Genomic DNA, 15,800 nt, shown 5'->3' on the forward strand with positions numbered 1-15,800 from the left:
CAGATTTTATGCTTCATAAATAGCCGTTGATTTTGCAAGGCTGTTTAACCATTAAAATATAATTTTTCTGTGTAAAACCAACACCACCGAGCCTCTGAAATTTTCTGGGGAATATAGCTGTATCCTCCTGAAATTCCAAGTTTTCTGTTATACGTCTGTAACACTGTCACCAGATGAATAATGACAATTATAATGACAATTATCCCTCATTGTCTGGCACTGTTTGGAGGTCTTGCAGTAGTTTCTTACTGTAAGTCTTATTGTCCTCAAAGTTCTAGGTTTGTGGAATAATACCTGGATTTTTCCACATGTTGAAAGTAAAACAGAAATATTACAAATTTTGGGTTTTTTCCTTGTAGCACTGGCACAAGTCAGGATGAAGGTCTCTGTTTCACCCTGCTAGTGAAGCAAGCTAATCCTATGAGCACAGCCATGGTAATGAAGTTAACAAGGTGCCAAGGTCCAGCCTAGAACAAAGACACAGCAATGTGTTGTTGGGATTGGCTTTTCTGCCAGTACATGGTTCTGTGTGTTTTTAGGGGCACAGCATGGGTTGTACCTTGCACGCAGTCCAACCTATCCTCTGACAGCTGCACAGGGCCTGTGAGCAGCACTCTGCCAGGCACCCCCTCTTCTAACATTATCACTCTGCAGCTGATCTTAAAGGCCTGCTGATAAGGGGTGAGCTCTAGTGGTGCCACTGGCTGTCAGAAGGTGTTCCAAGGTCTTGCCTGGGCCTAGGTCAGTTCAACAGTTCTCCACTGTGTGTGTCTGCAAAGGTGGAAAAGGGTGTCAGCTCTGCCCGAGGTGCAGTGGTCATTTTTCCATCACTTTGCAGCTGGGGCTATTTGATACTCTGGTCTTTTTCTGCTGCTTTTCTCCAGTCCACATGGTCATGTTTGTGCCACTGTAAGTTACAGCTTGCAAGTAGGGTGACAGTGGGATTTGAGACTCTATTATCCCAGTTAATTGAGGATGTAATATTTGAGAGCAAGAGGAAGAGTTTATTTTATCTTAAATGTAAACAGCTGCAGGCTTCGTAATTTTTGGCTAAGTAGCTCTTCATTTATACATATAGTTATTTCTAGAGTCATGGTTTAACTGCTTAACGCCTTATGCTTGCCTGTGCTAAATTAAGCAGTCTCTAGAGTTGTACCAGGCTAATAAATGCGTAACTTTTTTGTCCTGTTCCTAAGCAACATCAAACTGGGGCTGGTGGCAATAACTTGTTTGAGCTCAGGACATAGTGGGTACCTCCTTGAGGAGTTCACCATGGCCTGCCACACCAAAGGTGGCCTCTGGAAGCACTGGGAATTGTTGCAAAGGGCCGTGGGTTGTTGAAACCAGGGAGCTGTCCCTGGAATCCATTGCTGACTGATGAGTTTCTCTCATGGTCCTCCCAGGGTTAGTGCCCACAGGAAGGGTCATGACACACCATGGCCCAGCCACAGCATCCATTTCTATGAGGTGAGATCTGTTCCCCAGCTAGATCAAATCTCGCCTTAAATCTGCCACCACCTCTGCCTGTACTGGAGCGAGCAAGCCATACCTCTGATCCTTTGCTTTTATCTTGCTCCTATGACCCCTTACTTTAATTGTTCACCTCCACCATCTGCTCCAGACAAGTTAGCTTGCTGCTGGCCACTACCTACAGTGTAGGGAGATGCCTCCTGTTCCTATCCTCAACCCATCATCACTAGCTCAGTGTGGGCTCAGCCTCCTTTGGAGCAGCCCTGCAGAGTAGTGCTACAACTGCCCATTGTGTTTTCCTTATCAGCAGGATTAACAGATACAGTATTATTCGTGGTGTGTGTCCTTGCTCTCCCCCAAGTGTCTCACTCAGAGGAGCTAGAAACAAAGAAATCTGAAATACCAGACTTCATTGTCTCCCTGAGCAAATGTCATGGCCTTATTCAAGTAGAGGGGAGATGACCCAAGCCTAGTCTAAAACTCTTCCTCCTATGCCTTCTAATGCTTAGCTTCACCACTCCCTAGAGTCTGTGTATACCCCTGTTACATCCATGACAAATGCACTTCAATTCCTGTAAGCCAGGCAGATGGTGCCACCAGGATAGTAGGAACCCACCTTCCCCCATGCATTCCCTTCTAGCCCATTGCCTCAAGGTACAGCCATCACCCCAGCACTGTCAGAGAGGTACAAACACAAGGCATTCACAGAGCCTGCCTGTGTACACACACTGTATAAAACCCTGTGTACACACACTGTATAAAACTGTATAAAACAGACAGCAGTGGCCACCTTGTGGTAATCTGTACGGCACAAGCTTGAGCTTGTCAGCTGCAGGTAGTAATAGAACTTTGTGCAGCTCTCATGCCTCCTTCACCTTTTCTGTCTATCAACCTGGACCGTAGGAGGAAAAACTGCATTTGAGGTGGATGTTCATCTCCACTATCTCCTGAGGTGTTTCCAAGTTTCTCAAACTCACCTAGTTCATTCTTACCAAGGTTTTGTTACTGGGGAGGCTTCAGGGGTGGCTTCTGGTGACGACTAGAAGCTGCCACCTCATCAGATAGACCCAGTGACAGCCAGCTCCAAAGGGGACTTAACCAATGGCCAAAGCCAAGCCCTCTGTGATATGAGTGTAAATAAAAGCTCTAAACTATAGTGGTAGCGAGAAAGGAACAAAGGCATCTGTTCCTTCATATGGGAAAAAGCATCTTGCACCTTCACCAGGTCAGACTCTCCCCACCCTTCACCAAGGGTCAGGGACTAGCACAACAGAGTTAATCCAGCAAGGATTTCAACAGTATGCTCCTCAAGCCAATTCCTTTGGTGGCTGAAAGCTGCATGTCAATAGAGCACAACACAGAGGAGCTGCTATGCCACTTGTCATTGGTAAAAAAAATATGTAATTTTTAGCTTCGTAGATCCAGCTAGTTATAATGTATGAACAATTAAGAAATTAAACATTGAAATTATTACCAATACTCTTACTGGAATCATTCCAGAGGGGAATTAAAGTCTTCATTCAGGTCAAGGAAAGAAGGGAAAGCAGATGGCTAGCTGTAGTTGCAGTTAGGTTGACTGCTGCAAGAGATGAGTGGTTGAGCACCTCACATGCCTGACACACAGCCCTTTCAGAACCCCTGGTTGAAGGTAAGGAGTGTCACTATGCCACTGCAATTTGATCAAGCACAGCTCACATGTCCACTCACTGTGACCTCTTGGCCCTTCCTTTCATGTTATTCCTCTCTCATTAAGCTTAATTATTCCAGCTATGTGTTTTAATTGCTATACTCAAAGAAGTACTTCTCTTCCTGTTGGCCAGCCCATTATAAGCAAGCTATATAACAGGCCTGCAGACAAAAACATCCTGTTTTTCTTGTTTGACAGCAGGGGACAGATCCCAGCTATTTCACAGCCAAATGACAGACTGCAGTCATTGCTTGAGGGGCAAAACTTCTTCCTGAAACCCTTATTTCCAAAAGAAACCTTTCTTGTTGTTTTTTCTCTGCCATGTACATCAAGTCTACCAAACATTCAAGTCAGTTGGCTATCTACCCACTTCCCTCTTACAGGCATCTTTGCAGATCATTGGATCAAAGCAGCTAATTCTGTTCATGCAAGAAGCAGACCACAGAGTTTAATGAAGGAGTGAATGCTGTGCTACTGCCTGGTGTCACATCTTTTCATAAAAATCCTCTGAGATTTTTCCTCTTTTGGGAAGCTGAGGCGCCAGAAAGAGAATGTAAACAATAATTATCTGCTGCTGTGGAATGCAACAGGTGCACCTGTGATTGGCTCATGTTCCATGTTTAAAATTAAGGGCCAATCACAGGACCAAGCTCTCTGGAACAGATTGACAGAGAGCTCTCTTGGTTTTAGATTCCTATTCTATTCTTAGCATAGCAGCTTCTGAACTTTTTTCTCTCTATTCATATTAGTATAGTCATAATGTATTATATATCATAAATTAACAAATCCAGCCTTCTGATCATGAAGCCAAGATTCTTGTCTATCTCTCTCACCCTGAGGAACCCTTGCAAAACCATGTAACAGCCTGGCACACAGCAATACTGGCCTCACACCTTCACACAGAAAAATAAACGAAAAAATGCACCTAGCCGGCTCTCTATTACTTAATACTTGTGGGAGGGCATATGCCCTAGGCTTTAGCAAGGATATTCATACCCATTCCATTTAGAACAAAACGTTTATTTGCTATACCTAGGCTTGTTAAAGACTGAAACACCCACCCGGTCCTTGCCTGCTGAAAGATTCAAGCCAGTTCCCATCCTGAACTAGGGTTCTCTCCTCCCAGGGTTCCTAGGGACCCAGGCTCCTTACATAAAACCAAAACAAAGCATAGGCTTTGCTTTCCATCACCTGTAATGGCGAGGACCAACTACAGTCACATGCTGGTATAACTTTGCATTTGAGAATTGTGTTATTTCCTTTAAAAAGAAAGTTCACCTAACATGGAGATCCTCACTGCATATTCCTCAAAGAGCCAAGCCTTAAAGAACTTCTTTCAAATTAGGCTATGCAAGTTATTTTCATCACAGTATGCCTACATACCAGTTCTTGGGAGGGGAATATACTGCAGCACAGGAAGCTGAACTCACTGGCCTTTTAAGAACTGCTTTGCACCCCTTGCTTCAGCACAAGAGGTATTCCAGATATTCTGGTTTTTCCAATCACAACTTGTATTTCCAGTCACTGTCACCCGGATTGTCCAAGGCTACTGCTGAGTATAATTTTACTAAAAAACTAAGCAAAGTATTAAGTTAAACTCCACACACAAGCAGCAAAGCACCACTGACCGCACTTTTCCCCTGCAACAACCTTGTCTGGGGTCTTGCCTCAGCAGAAATACTGTATGTGGTAGCACACTTCAGTATTATTTAGGGATAAAGTGGGATGCCAGGGCCTCTTATTGAACTTCATCTGGAACTTTCAGCAGGAATTTTTTTAAGCTTTCTTGTTCACAGTTACTGCCCAAAGGGATTAAGTAGGCCATGCAGAAACTGCTTTCAAAAGCAATGCCTGCTTGCAGATAGTGTGTGTTCATATAGTGCATTCTTGCTACAGCTTCATTTTATTCTCTCCTCACAAGTCTGTTCATGGCACTCACCACTTGGGATAGTGGTTTCCCATTTACCTTTGAACAGTTCAAACATGCAGCTGCGCTTCTCTTAGTCAAATAGCCAGAACTAGATGGAAAATATTTTTCCATGTTCTTCTCATTGCATAATCACAACTCAGAACTTACATCCAAAAAGAGCCTTGATGGCTCACTCTCAAGTAAAGGGTGTGGCCACTTCTTGGACTAGAAAAATCTTGTTTCAAATTAGGAACTTATACATTAAGCTGTTCAAGGCCCCCAGTCCTCCAGAGCCATCAAAAAATTCATGCATACTTGTGAAGTGAGTGTAAGGCTGAGTCATGGGTGAGTTTCCTACCACAAAGACAAGAGGCTCATTCATTCCACATTGTCTGCATATGCAACAGGAAGTCCAGGTTTTCCATGAGCAATATTCAGTGAGCAGCACAGCTCACTAAGCTGTACTCACTGGTAGCTACAGCCCTGCTCCCTTCTTCACTGAGTTTTTATACAGGACATCCAAGCCAGCAAGGAAGCCATTTTGATACAGTGGAAAAAACACTGTTCCCTTGGTTACAGTGCCAAGAGTAGGTGAATGGCAGGTATAAAAAGGCTGGCAAGTCAGCATTCATCCAGACAGCCTGATTCAAGATTGGAGTACCACAGAGACCAGTTTACTGTCCAACACAGTGTCAATTGTGTTCTGAGAGTGCAACAGAGCAATCAAATGAAAATTACAAGAGTACATAAATCTATAATTCTCTTGACCATAAGATTACAAGTTTTACTTCTTCAGTCATTCGTTCCAGACTAATGCCTAGGAACAAAGCAGCCCAACTCAGACTAAACACACTTCTTTACTAATAGAACCAGAAGGTACATATACAAATGGCAAGGTAAATTAAAAAGGCAAAAAGTACAAGTCCAAGTCCTACCTTGCACTTCCATGGTAGGATTGGTATAATGCTCTGGAAGGACAAGTCTTATTAGCTTTGAACTCTAAAATGCAGCTTGAAATATTTTAGAAATCTTTTAACTAAAAAGATGTAATGAAAGAAAGAAGTATCCCACCCAGTGACTACTCTATTTTCTCCAGCTCCTCTTTTGGTATTTGTAAACTAGATTATAGCACAGTGACTGCCATCTGAATAGGGTGGCAGACTCCTCCTAAAGCAACTGTCATGGCTCCCAAGCCAACAACAGATGAGGTTGCCTTTGACAAGTCTTTGTACACAGACACTACTCTTTTAACACAGCAAAACCTGACACTCAACTGACATTATGAAATTACTAAGCTTTTTGTTAAACACACAACAATACCCAAAAGTGAAGAGTTTATACTTTATTTTACTCATATACATGGGCCAAGAAGATAGTTTGCACCATTTAATCTAGCTAGCTTGTTTTTTTTAAGTAGAAAAGTTGCAGGCTGTAATTTAGCCAAAGCAGTCACACTTCAATGTCTTCATGGCTGGAGATTAGAGTAGACTTTTAATGGTCTCTTCCAGCTTCTCTTTATTGGCCCCAGAGAACTCCTGCACCTGTAAAGAAAGATTGATTTTAGAACTGCATTCAATGCTTCTTAATATTAGTTGCATAGCATCCAGTCACATGCACACCTATTCAACTCTGCTAAAAACTAAAATTTTTCCCACTCTCAAAACAGAGTATTTTGCAGATGTTCATATATTTATTTCCTACTCAATTCAACTCATGCAAAAGTTGAGACAGAAGACTATCAAACTTCACTTCCAGACTAGCATTAATCCTGGGTCAGTATTATGTTAGACTCAAAAGAGGCTTGAAGGGATTCTGAAGGTCCCCACATATCAAAGGCACCTCAAAGTCACCTTGAGTTGCTCAGGACCCTACCAATCAAGTTCTGGAAGGACTATTCCAAATGACCTACTCCTGTGCCTGGCTTCTCCTGTGAGAACTGATCTTCTTGCAACTTATAGAGCAGAAAGACAGGCAACATTCATCTGCTGTCTCAAAAACTGCAGCTCTGTCCTCCTGTATCTACAGGGATGGAAGGCAGAGAGCAGACTACACTACAGGCCATGAAGCTGCTTGCTCAATACATATTGACTATCACACTGTAATCACAATTCTTCCAATGACATCACGAAGTTGCAGTTCAGTCTAACAGAACTGTCAAAGGTTCATACTGACCCCATACTGTGCTGAAAGTCACCATACCTGTGACACTCAACTATCCAAGGTGCAATTCCATCACCTTCAGCCATGAAACTTACACCCAGAGCACTGTTTTCCTTCAGAAAAGCCTACCTTCAGCTTGCTTAGCAAACTAAAAGCCCAAAGACAACACAATCAGCTCAGCAAGTTCATGCAGAGAGCTACTCAAACTACCCTGCACAGGGAGCACACTGTGCTGTCAGAGCACAATCTGCATCCCATCTCAACCATCTCTTGGCAGAGCAGACAAAAGAGGTCTGCTCAGTCCTTAAACAGGGACAGGACCTTCATGTCAAAGGTTATACAGCCTCTCTGTGAAATAAACTAAACAGCTGCTTGTTGTATATAACCTCAACCAGGTTAGAGACTTCTGTTTGGGCAGGATTCCATAGGCACCTATAGTAATTTCTCTCTTCAACACAAGCTGCACCCAGATAACAAACACCAGCCAAGTAAAAGGCAGGGTGCTAGGCAGATGGACAGGGTGCTAAGCAGTCTTAACACAGACATCTCACCCCACAGTCTCTCATGAAATTGTCTGTAAGATTGACCTGTAACTAACTCAGTTCCCCACCTGTGAACAACACAGTTTGCATCACCAGTTAACTGCTGGTTACATCTGCTGTGGTACTAAGATGTAATGTACTAAGATGTAACTAAGATGCTTGCTCTCAGGAGTGCCTTAATGCTAGTGGTACCATAGAGACATAATCAAGAGAAAGCAGACTAAGCAGTCCAACACTCCCAATCTTCTTTCAAGTGTATATTTTGCCTGCTCCAGTTGCAAGAAGGCAGAGCTTACCTTCTCTCCATTCTTGTAGAACTGGAACGTTGGCATGCACTTCACATCACAGTGTGAAGCAACATCCTGGAAGAGACAAAAAAAACATCTTCAACTGGGCATTCTTAAGTATGCTAAATTTAGAACCCACTCTAGCTGACTTCTGTTTAGGTGATGGGGTAAAGCCATTGCTGTTCAAGACAAAGCAAAAGAACTTCTGCTATTTCATCACTAGCAAAACCAGTGCAGTGTTAACATCCACCTGAAGTAAGCCTTAAAGATCTCTTCTTCAATACTTAATTCATGCAATAGCAAAACCTGTATGTACTCCGTGCTTGGAAAAAGCCAGACTTCCGCATCAAAACAGATGTCTGCCTGTAAGACTCAAGAGCCCTATGGCAACTCTTGGGCTTCCATGTGATATTTTTCAAGTACCTATTAGACAATGTTGAAACTGCAATACAGCAGACATTATATTGCACTTAATTCAAGACCTAATTTCATTTTTAATGAAAGAGGAAAAAGTGCCAAGAGCAGTGGAGGGACCAGACAGATCAGTAGGCTGTGATCCATTAGGTTTAAGGAAGACTGCATCAAAGCAGCTTAAGACCTTAGACCAACACTCCCTCCCAAAATAAAGGGTCATTGCTTCCAAGTTATCCAACACATGCCATAGGACTTCAAGAGTGCTGACAACCAGCAGATAGTTTGTTCTGTTCAGGTGTTCCCTGCAAAAAAATTAATTCTTTCCAGCTAAATCCCTGTGTTTCAATTTTAACTTTAACAAAACTCTTGTTTTGTTTCAGATTTTGATTCAAAATGCGTGAAGACATTTTGAATTCTTGGCTGTCACTTGCATGAAGTCTTTAGCTGTCCTCCTTCAGGACCATCCCAGACCTTACCTGGGCATCATCCACATCGATTTCTATGAATATCACATCACCATACTTCTCACACAAACTCTAGAAAGAAATAAAAAAAACTATGCAGTTACAGTGTCCCAGGAAAGCTTCCTGAAAAGATGCATTCATATAAATGGAAAGGCTAGTGCTGCTTAAACTGCTAGTGAAACATGCTTTATCATCTTAAAGCAGCTATTTTACTACCAGAGCAAAAATTTTCTGTTCTGCTGCCGACTGTTTCTGGAGGAGTCTGTGGAAATACGTTCTCCCCGCAAAGACCCAATATATGCTAAGACATAGGTGGAATGCCTTCTTTTGCAGCCTTCAGCTAATCACCCAAAGATGCTACAGCTTCTCATACCTTATAATGAGATAACATGGCCACCTAAACACAGCTGAGGAGTTACATTGAGTGTACAGAAGGTTGCAATGCAACTGGCAGGTCTCCATGTACCCAAAATGTATGTAAGCACCAGGACAAAAGCTAAACCTCATATTAGCTCCCAACTATACCAATGGTCAGTCTATTTCACTTGGTAGACTTAAAATTGCATAAGGCAAAAGAACTTTCCTCCATGTTCAAGGAACACAAACATTTATATACAATTTAATGCAGAAATAAACCCAGAAAAACTACTTACGTGGAAAAAGGGCTTGATCATTTTGCATGGTCCACACCATGTGGCAGAGAAATCAACTACTATGAGCTTCTCACCAGCAGATTGCAGTTCTGCCTGAAATTCAACCTACAAAAAAAAAAAAAAAAAAAAAAAAACACCAAAAAGAACACATTGAAGATTTCCCCCTCCTTTCCTAAATGAAACAAGACTAATCCCAGTGCTGGCTTGCTCTCAGACCAAACACACTAATCATTATGGCAAATCTTAAACACTTAACTGGGTTATTTGTACCATCACTTGTGCTTCCGTATGAATTGGTTTTTTTTGGTACTAGCAGCAGTCAGTGTCCTATGTTTCACCAATTACAAAACAACCACAATGCTCAAACTCACTAAATTGTGGAAACAAGCTAGAAATTCTCTACTCATGATACTCAACTCTGACAGCTCTATGCTATACCCAAAAAATGATCCTTAGAGATTTTATAATCCATTTTCTCATTTCATCTTGGCAGTAAGATGTTAATCTTCATCTGGAATAGACTTTCATCTGCGGAATTTGGAAAGGACAGACACAAACCTTTGTATAGTCATCCACTCTGGTGACTTTTCCAATCAATGGCTAACATTAAAATAATACTGTGTGTTTTATTCTAAAGTATGTTTTTGAAAGCAACCTCATAGGATAGTTATTTTGCCAAGCGAACCCACATTTGACATCATTAGCCAAAGCAACGCTACACATACAGACTACACAAGTAAACATCCAATACTTATTCTGAGTCTTCCACTCTGTGTTGCACTTAGTCACACAAATCATCTCTGGACAATATTTCTTGGAACTAAACATCTTACATGCCATTACTCCTTTTTGCTGGTCAAAAAGTGAATGCTTTAATAGAACTGAAAGACATTAAAAGCAATAAATACTTGCATCCTAGCAAAAGGCAAACAAATATCTCAAGCAGAAACAGAAAGTGTTGATCACCTACATTCTGATACTGTCTATGTCAAAGAAAGTACAAGTCACTTGTAAGTAATTTTCAACTTTGTTGTCTTGGCAATCAAGCTTCAGAAGAGCTGTTGGTATAAACTTCAAAAGAGAGCTGCTTTAGTCCCTCCCAGCTTAATGGAGCAAAGCACTGGAATCCTGTCAGCAACAGCTGACTGAAAGCAGAATGGTTACTGCCAGACGTACACAGGGGTTTTGCAGTGCAGGGGTTAACTAATTCATACCTGCTTCTGCAATCAGCCACAGTAAGTTGCAACTTGACTCTAGTAAGCCAAAGAATGCCACACAGTTGAGGAGCCAAAGTCAAACTGGACATGAATATATTTAACAAGGAAGCAAAGATCCTGCATGAGCATTCTTATGTATGCATAATCCTATGTGAAAGTCTTCACAGCTTCCTGTAACTTCAAATACACTCAGCATTACATCTCCCTGTTAACAGACTTCTTCCCTCCCCACATAGCTCTCTTCAGAGGCACACAGGCACATGGTGGTTTTTCTATCCTTGCATCTTGGACAGTCACAGTCTACTCTGCTACAAGACCAATAGTAACACTCCACACCACCTACTGTCATTCTGAAAGAGACAGGAACGGTCAAGTTTTCCCTAGGTTCCTCTACTTCTGTACTGACATAGTATGCATTCCTGTGCCCATTCCCACCTACAATGTTTAAGTGTTCCTGCGCACAGCAATCCACACTCACTGCTCCCTCCCAGGACTTATATCATAAATTCCTCAATCAAGCTTCACTTCTTCTGGCCTTGAAATTCTGCTACTGATTTTTGGTATAGCTTCTCAGACATCTGCCACTGTAAAAGCACCACTCTATTGAATCTACTTCCACAGCTGCCAGTTAGACCATCCTATTTTAACCCCTAAGTCTCCTGTCCAGCTGCATAATTACTGTATTCTGTAAAAGGAAGCCAGCTTTGGAATGTGTTCATCATATGGCCACACACCTGAGGTTTGTTATTGCACAGAACAAAGGGAAAGTGGGACAGCATCATAATTACATCTGGTCACATATATCATTCACCACTGGTGACCTGGTCCTGACTACAAATCAGATGTTATCCTGTAAATCATCTCTACTATCAGCCAAAATTGTTGCAGGACAGTGAAATAAGATGCTGGGTCCAAAGGTGTTACCCCTGCAAGTTAAAAAAATATTGAAATAGTGCGAAGTTCTGAAGGTTTTTCTAGTGAGCTTAGTTTCCCTGGGGGAAGACAGTAGCAGGCACAAAACAAAAACAAAGCTGCTTGACCAGTCCAACTGACTTCACTAGTTGTCTTTAATGTTAACTGTAAAGTGACAAGCTTTTTTATGAAAAACTAAATAATCTCTGTTACCAGAAGGGGAACCTCCCATCACAAGACTATTTGTCATGCTTTGTTAAACAGCATTTTCTCCAGGTAGCAGCTCACTGGGGAAAACCTCAGCGAGCATGCTGGTCAATATTGGTTTGTTCTTTGTGGTGAGGCTTTTTTTTTGGGGGGGGGGGGGGGGGGGGTGGGTTTGGGGGTCTGTTTGTTTGTTTTTCCCTTAAATATTTAACTACAATCTCTCTGAGCACACACAAGACCCCATTTTACTTGTATTGTCGTCCAGCAGAAAAGGGCATGCTACCTTCAACAAACACATTGGTAGCAGGCATCTGTTCCCAAGGGCCAAGTAAGAAGCTCTAACAATGAAAGCCTCTAATGGCCCAGAGGTTCCCAGCACCAGGTAAGGCTCCAAAAAGGAGGCTGCTGGCCTCCTTCAGATGGTGCTGAAAGGAGGAGTCTGCTGCCCTCAGCAACAGATAATACAGGTCCACACTATCTGGCTTATTTGATTAAAGCTTGGTTGTCAACATTATTTTCAATACATATCAAGTCATCCTTGAACTGCCCAATCATGGGCTGACTGCCAATGGTTACTATGTAATTTAGTGAGGCTTTTAAATGCAGAAGCTAGCATAAACAAAGCAAAGGTTCAACTGCCTGAACTCCCTAGCACAGGCCACTTCTAAAATTATCACTTATAGCAAAAGCTGTAATTTTTCATCATTTTCTTTAACTTAAATAACAAGAGAGGCAGCTAGGATGAAGAGGAAAGTTTTGGCACACCAGCTTTTTAAGTTTATACACCCCATTAGCTTTGACTATAAAAGGCAGTATGTCCCATGGTCAAACCCTCTTACAAGTTACACTAGTCACTCATCTCAGGGCCACTAAAAAACGACCAATACAGCTCCTTCTGTAGTGCTACAGCAGGTACTACAGAGGGATTATCAAGCACCCTGAAAGCAGACATTCTTCAGAAGCTAGTCTGCTTCTGAAGAGGTGTGCAGGGAAAAGGGCCACCTCTATCTAGCTCTCACTCACAGAAGTGCAGACAGTGCAAGAATGGGTTTTCCCCTTTGTATCCGAGAAGAATACAAACCTGTTTTACTGAAAACCAGAATTAATCCAGAAATCCCAGCTGCCCTGTGCTTGAATACTCTGGGTGTCACTGATGTTAAAATGCTGTTGTCAGCGTGACTGTTGAGTTCACACTGCCTATGAATGCATAACCAAAGTTCACTTTAACTACAGCAGACTATTAAACAAGGCTCATAGCTAGGACAATAGTGGAAGCCTAGCTAACTTAGAGCAGAGCCAGATTTGACTTGCCATGTTTAACCTGTTCCTGTGTGTAACAAAAACCTCGACCCTTCCACCAAAAGTTTGCCCCTTCTGTGCCACCATAAACAGAGAAGGGGAAGAGATACAAGGCAGAACAACAATTCCAGGTTGTTCTGGAATTCACACACCATTCTCTCTCCAAGACCTGAATGGTAAGGCATTTCGTTCCTTTTAAGGAGCTTCCGGCATTCACCGGTTTTCGAGCTGTGGTTACAAGTGTTAGTTTGTATATTTATGTATCAGATCCCAACACTTTTGCGGTCCAGTGGGAGAGGTCTGACATGCCTTTCATTTTTAAAGTGAACCGACTGTAGAAGAGCACAGCCTAGAAAACAAACTTGGATGCGTGAGAGACTGGAAAGACAGAGGTCTCGAAACAATTTGAGGCGCAGATGTGTGGGGAAGGGGCAGGTCAGGCCCGGCTCTGGGGAGGCAGCGCACTGCCCACACCGCCATCCCCAGAGCCCGTATCCCAGACACACGGCGTCCGCCTCTCATGGGCACACTGGAGGCAATAAATACTGACGGTATTTCTCCTAACTTAGAGTACAAGAACAACTCTAAGCCCTGTTAAAGACTTTGTTGAGCAACTTTTTGGGGCCTTATAGGATGCTCACACAGCATCACATGCAGATGCCTCAAAATGAGATCAAACTGATACTTGCACCAAATTTCAAGTTCAAAAAGGTGAGACTAGCCCAACAGGATTTTTCCTGAAATAAAGAGCTTGCTAAGTTTGCATGGATAATATTTTTAGAGAGTTGGATTTCTAAGTTACAGCTAACAAAAACTCTATTGTTGTCTATCAACCACATCAGCTGCTGTGCACAAGACCACATGCAATTTCATCACCAGCAGGGTATTCTCCACGTGTCGGTCTAGGCTTTATTACTATTTTGTATCTCAGAGCCACAGATGTGTTTGCATTCACAGAACTATCCAAACAGTGATGTGCTGCATTAGGGTTGTGAATATGTCAGACAGCACCATAACATCTTATGCCAGAAACTCCTGCTGTTTAAGTATGGGGAATGGGCTCTAGCAGCTCCTTTCAAGTCAAGAATGGATGAACTTTTCCATTATGTCCTGCTCCGAAATGCAACAGAACTTAGGCCAAACTCCGAGAAAGCCGCCTGGGCCCCTACACACTAGGAGTACATAAGGCAAATCAGGACCGCGAAATTAAGGTACTGAATCACAAAATCAGCTAGGCTGGAAAAGACCTCCGAAATAATCGAGCTGCTCCAAGCTGCGACCCAACACCACACTGTCACGCACACCACAGCACTCAGTGCCACTCCAGTTCTTCTTTAAACATCGGCGAGGACGGTGACTCAACCACCTCTCCCTGTGAAGCCCATTCCAACACCTAATCACCTTGTCTTTTCAGAAATTCCTCCTAATGTCCAACCTAAATCTCCCCTGACGCAGCTTGAGACTGCGTCCTCTCCTCCTGCCGCTCTAGTACGCCGCTGTCCGCTTGAGAAACGGAACGTTTTCCTTAAGACTTTAAAGGGCGATGAGCAACAGCCCGTCATAACGTGAAATTGCATCACCCCCCTGCTCATGCCGACTCCCCGAAGCCTCAGGTCGCGCAGTTTTTTTGTTCCCCTCCTCCGCTCTGGCCGAGCCCTCCGCGCGGCTTTCCCCGTTCGCGCCGCATGGGCGAAGCAGGCTCCGCCTGCCCGGGCAGCACACGGGCTCTCACCCGCCATCTCCCGCAGGCCACGGCCTCCCGAGAGCCCCGGGCAGCCCGAGCACTGATCCCCGCCTGCCTCGCTGCCCCCGGCAGCGCTCCCTCGCCGCTTGCCCGCCCGCCGGGGAGGGATGCTCGTCCCGCCGTCCGCCCCTCGCACGGCGAAAGGACATGGCCGCCCCGCCCATCGGACTCACCAGGTTGCCCACGGTCTTCACCATAGCGGCGACGGCTGGGAAAGGAGGGTCGGTGGCGTAAAGGCAAGGAACCAAGGGCTTCGCTCCCGCACTCGGCTCGGATCGCTCCCTCGCCTCCCGCCGTCCCAGCGCGTCTCCCGCGCCGCCCCGGCCGCCCTTTTATGGCCAGCGCCGCGGCGCGCCACGCATGCGCGGGGCCCGACCCGCCTCCTGCCGCTCCCCGCGCGCCCCCGCCCACGGCGCTGCTGGGGCTCGGGGTCGCCGGGGGCCCCGCTGAGGGGAGCGAGGGGAGGCGGCGCGGCCGAGTCCGGCAGCGCCCGCAGCCCCGGCCGGGCGGGGGGAGTGCGTCCCTGCCGGCTGCCAGGGGGAACCGGCAGCAGCAGCGGAAGAAAGGAAAGCGCAGGAAGGTTGGAAAAGTGCTGTGTAACGATGAGCAGGAAGTGCTCGGCCCCGCTCCCCCCCCGCGTCCCCCCGCGGAGCGGCCCTGCCTGACGCGGCGTTTTGCTCGCCTTACGAGAAAGGGAGGTGGTGTTGCCCGTAATGTGGGCAGAGTGGGGCTGCTGCAAAGCTGGAAGGCGGAAATAAATCACGGGAATATTTTTCTTTTTTCCCTTTTTTCCCTTGTTGTTTTCCTTCCCACCACCAAAAGCGCGGAGTGGCGC

General features: G+C 44.4%; 1 protein-coding gene across 1 annotated transcript; it reads right to left on the reverse strand.

The window, feature by feature from the left end:
• Positions 1-6,393: 6,393 nt before the first annotated feature.
• Positions 6,394-15,318, reverse strand: LOC131096023 (thioredoxin). Its single transcript, XM_058044243.1, has 5 exons — positions 15,139-15,318; positions 9,587-9,691; positions 8,946-9,005; positions 8,065-8,130; positions 6,394-6,607 (listed from the first exon to the last, which is right to left on the reverse strand). Exons 1-5 carry the CDS (start codon positions 15,160-15,162, stop codon positions 6,545-6,547), a joined length of 318 nt encoding a protein of 105 aa, XP_057900226.1. The 5' UTR covers positions 15,163-15,318; the 3' UTR covers positions 6,394-6,544.
• Positions 15,319-15,800: the final 482 nt, after the last annotated feature.

This window comes from Melospiza georgiana, chromosome Z, assembly GCF_028018845.1.
Source record: "Melospiza georgiana isolate bMelGeo1 chromosome Z, bMelGeo1.pri, whole genome shotgun sequence".
NCBI lineage: Eukaryota > Metazoa > Chordata > Aves > Passeriformes > Passerellidae > Melospiza > Melospiza georgiana.

Coding starts and splice junctions, on each gene's coding strand:
- LOC131096023 (XM_058044243.1), bottom strand. CDS start 15,162: ATGGTGAAGACCGTGGGCAACCTG. Junction 9,692..15,138: donor TGAAGACCGTGGGCAACCTG/GTGAGTCCGATG, acceptor TTTTTTTTGTAG/GTTGAATTTCAGGCAGAACT. Junction 6,608..8,064: donor TCTACAAGAATGGAGAGAAG/GTAAGCTCTGCC, acceptor CTTTCTTTACAG/GTGCAGGAGTTCTCTGGGGC.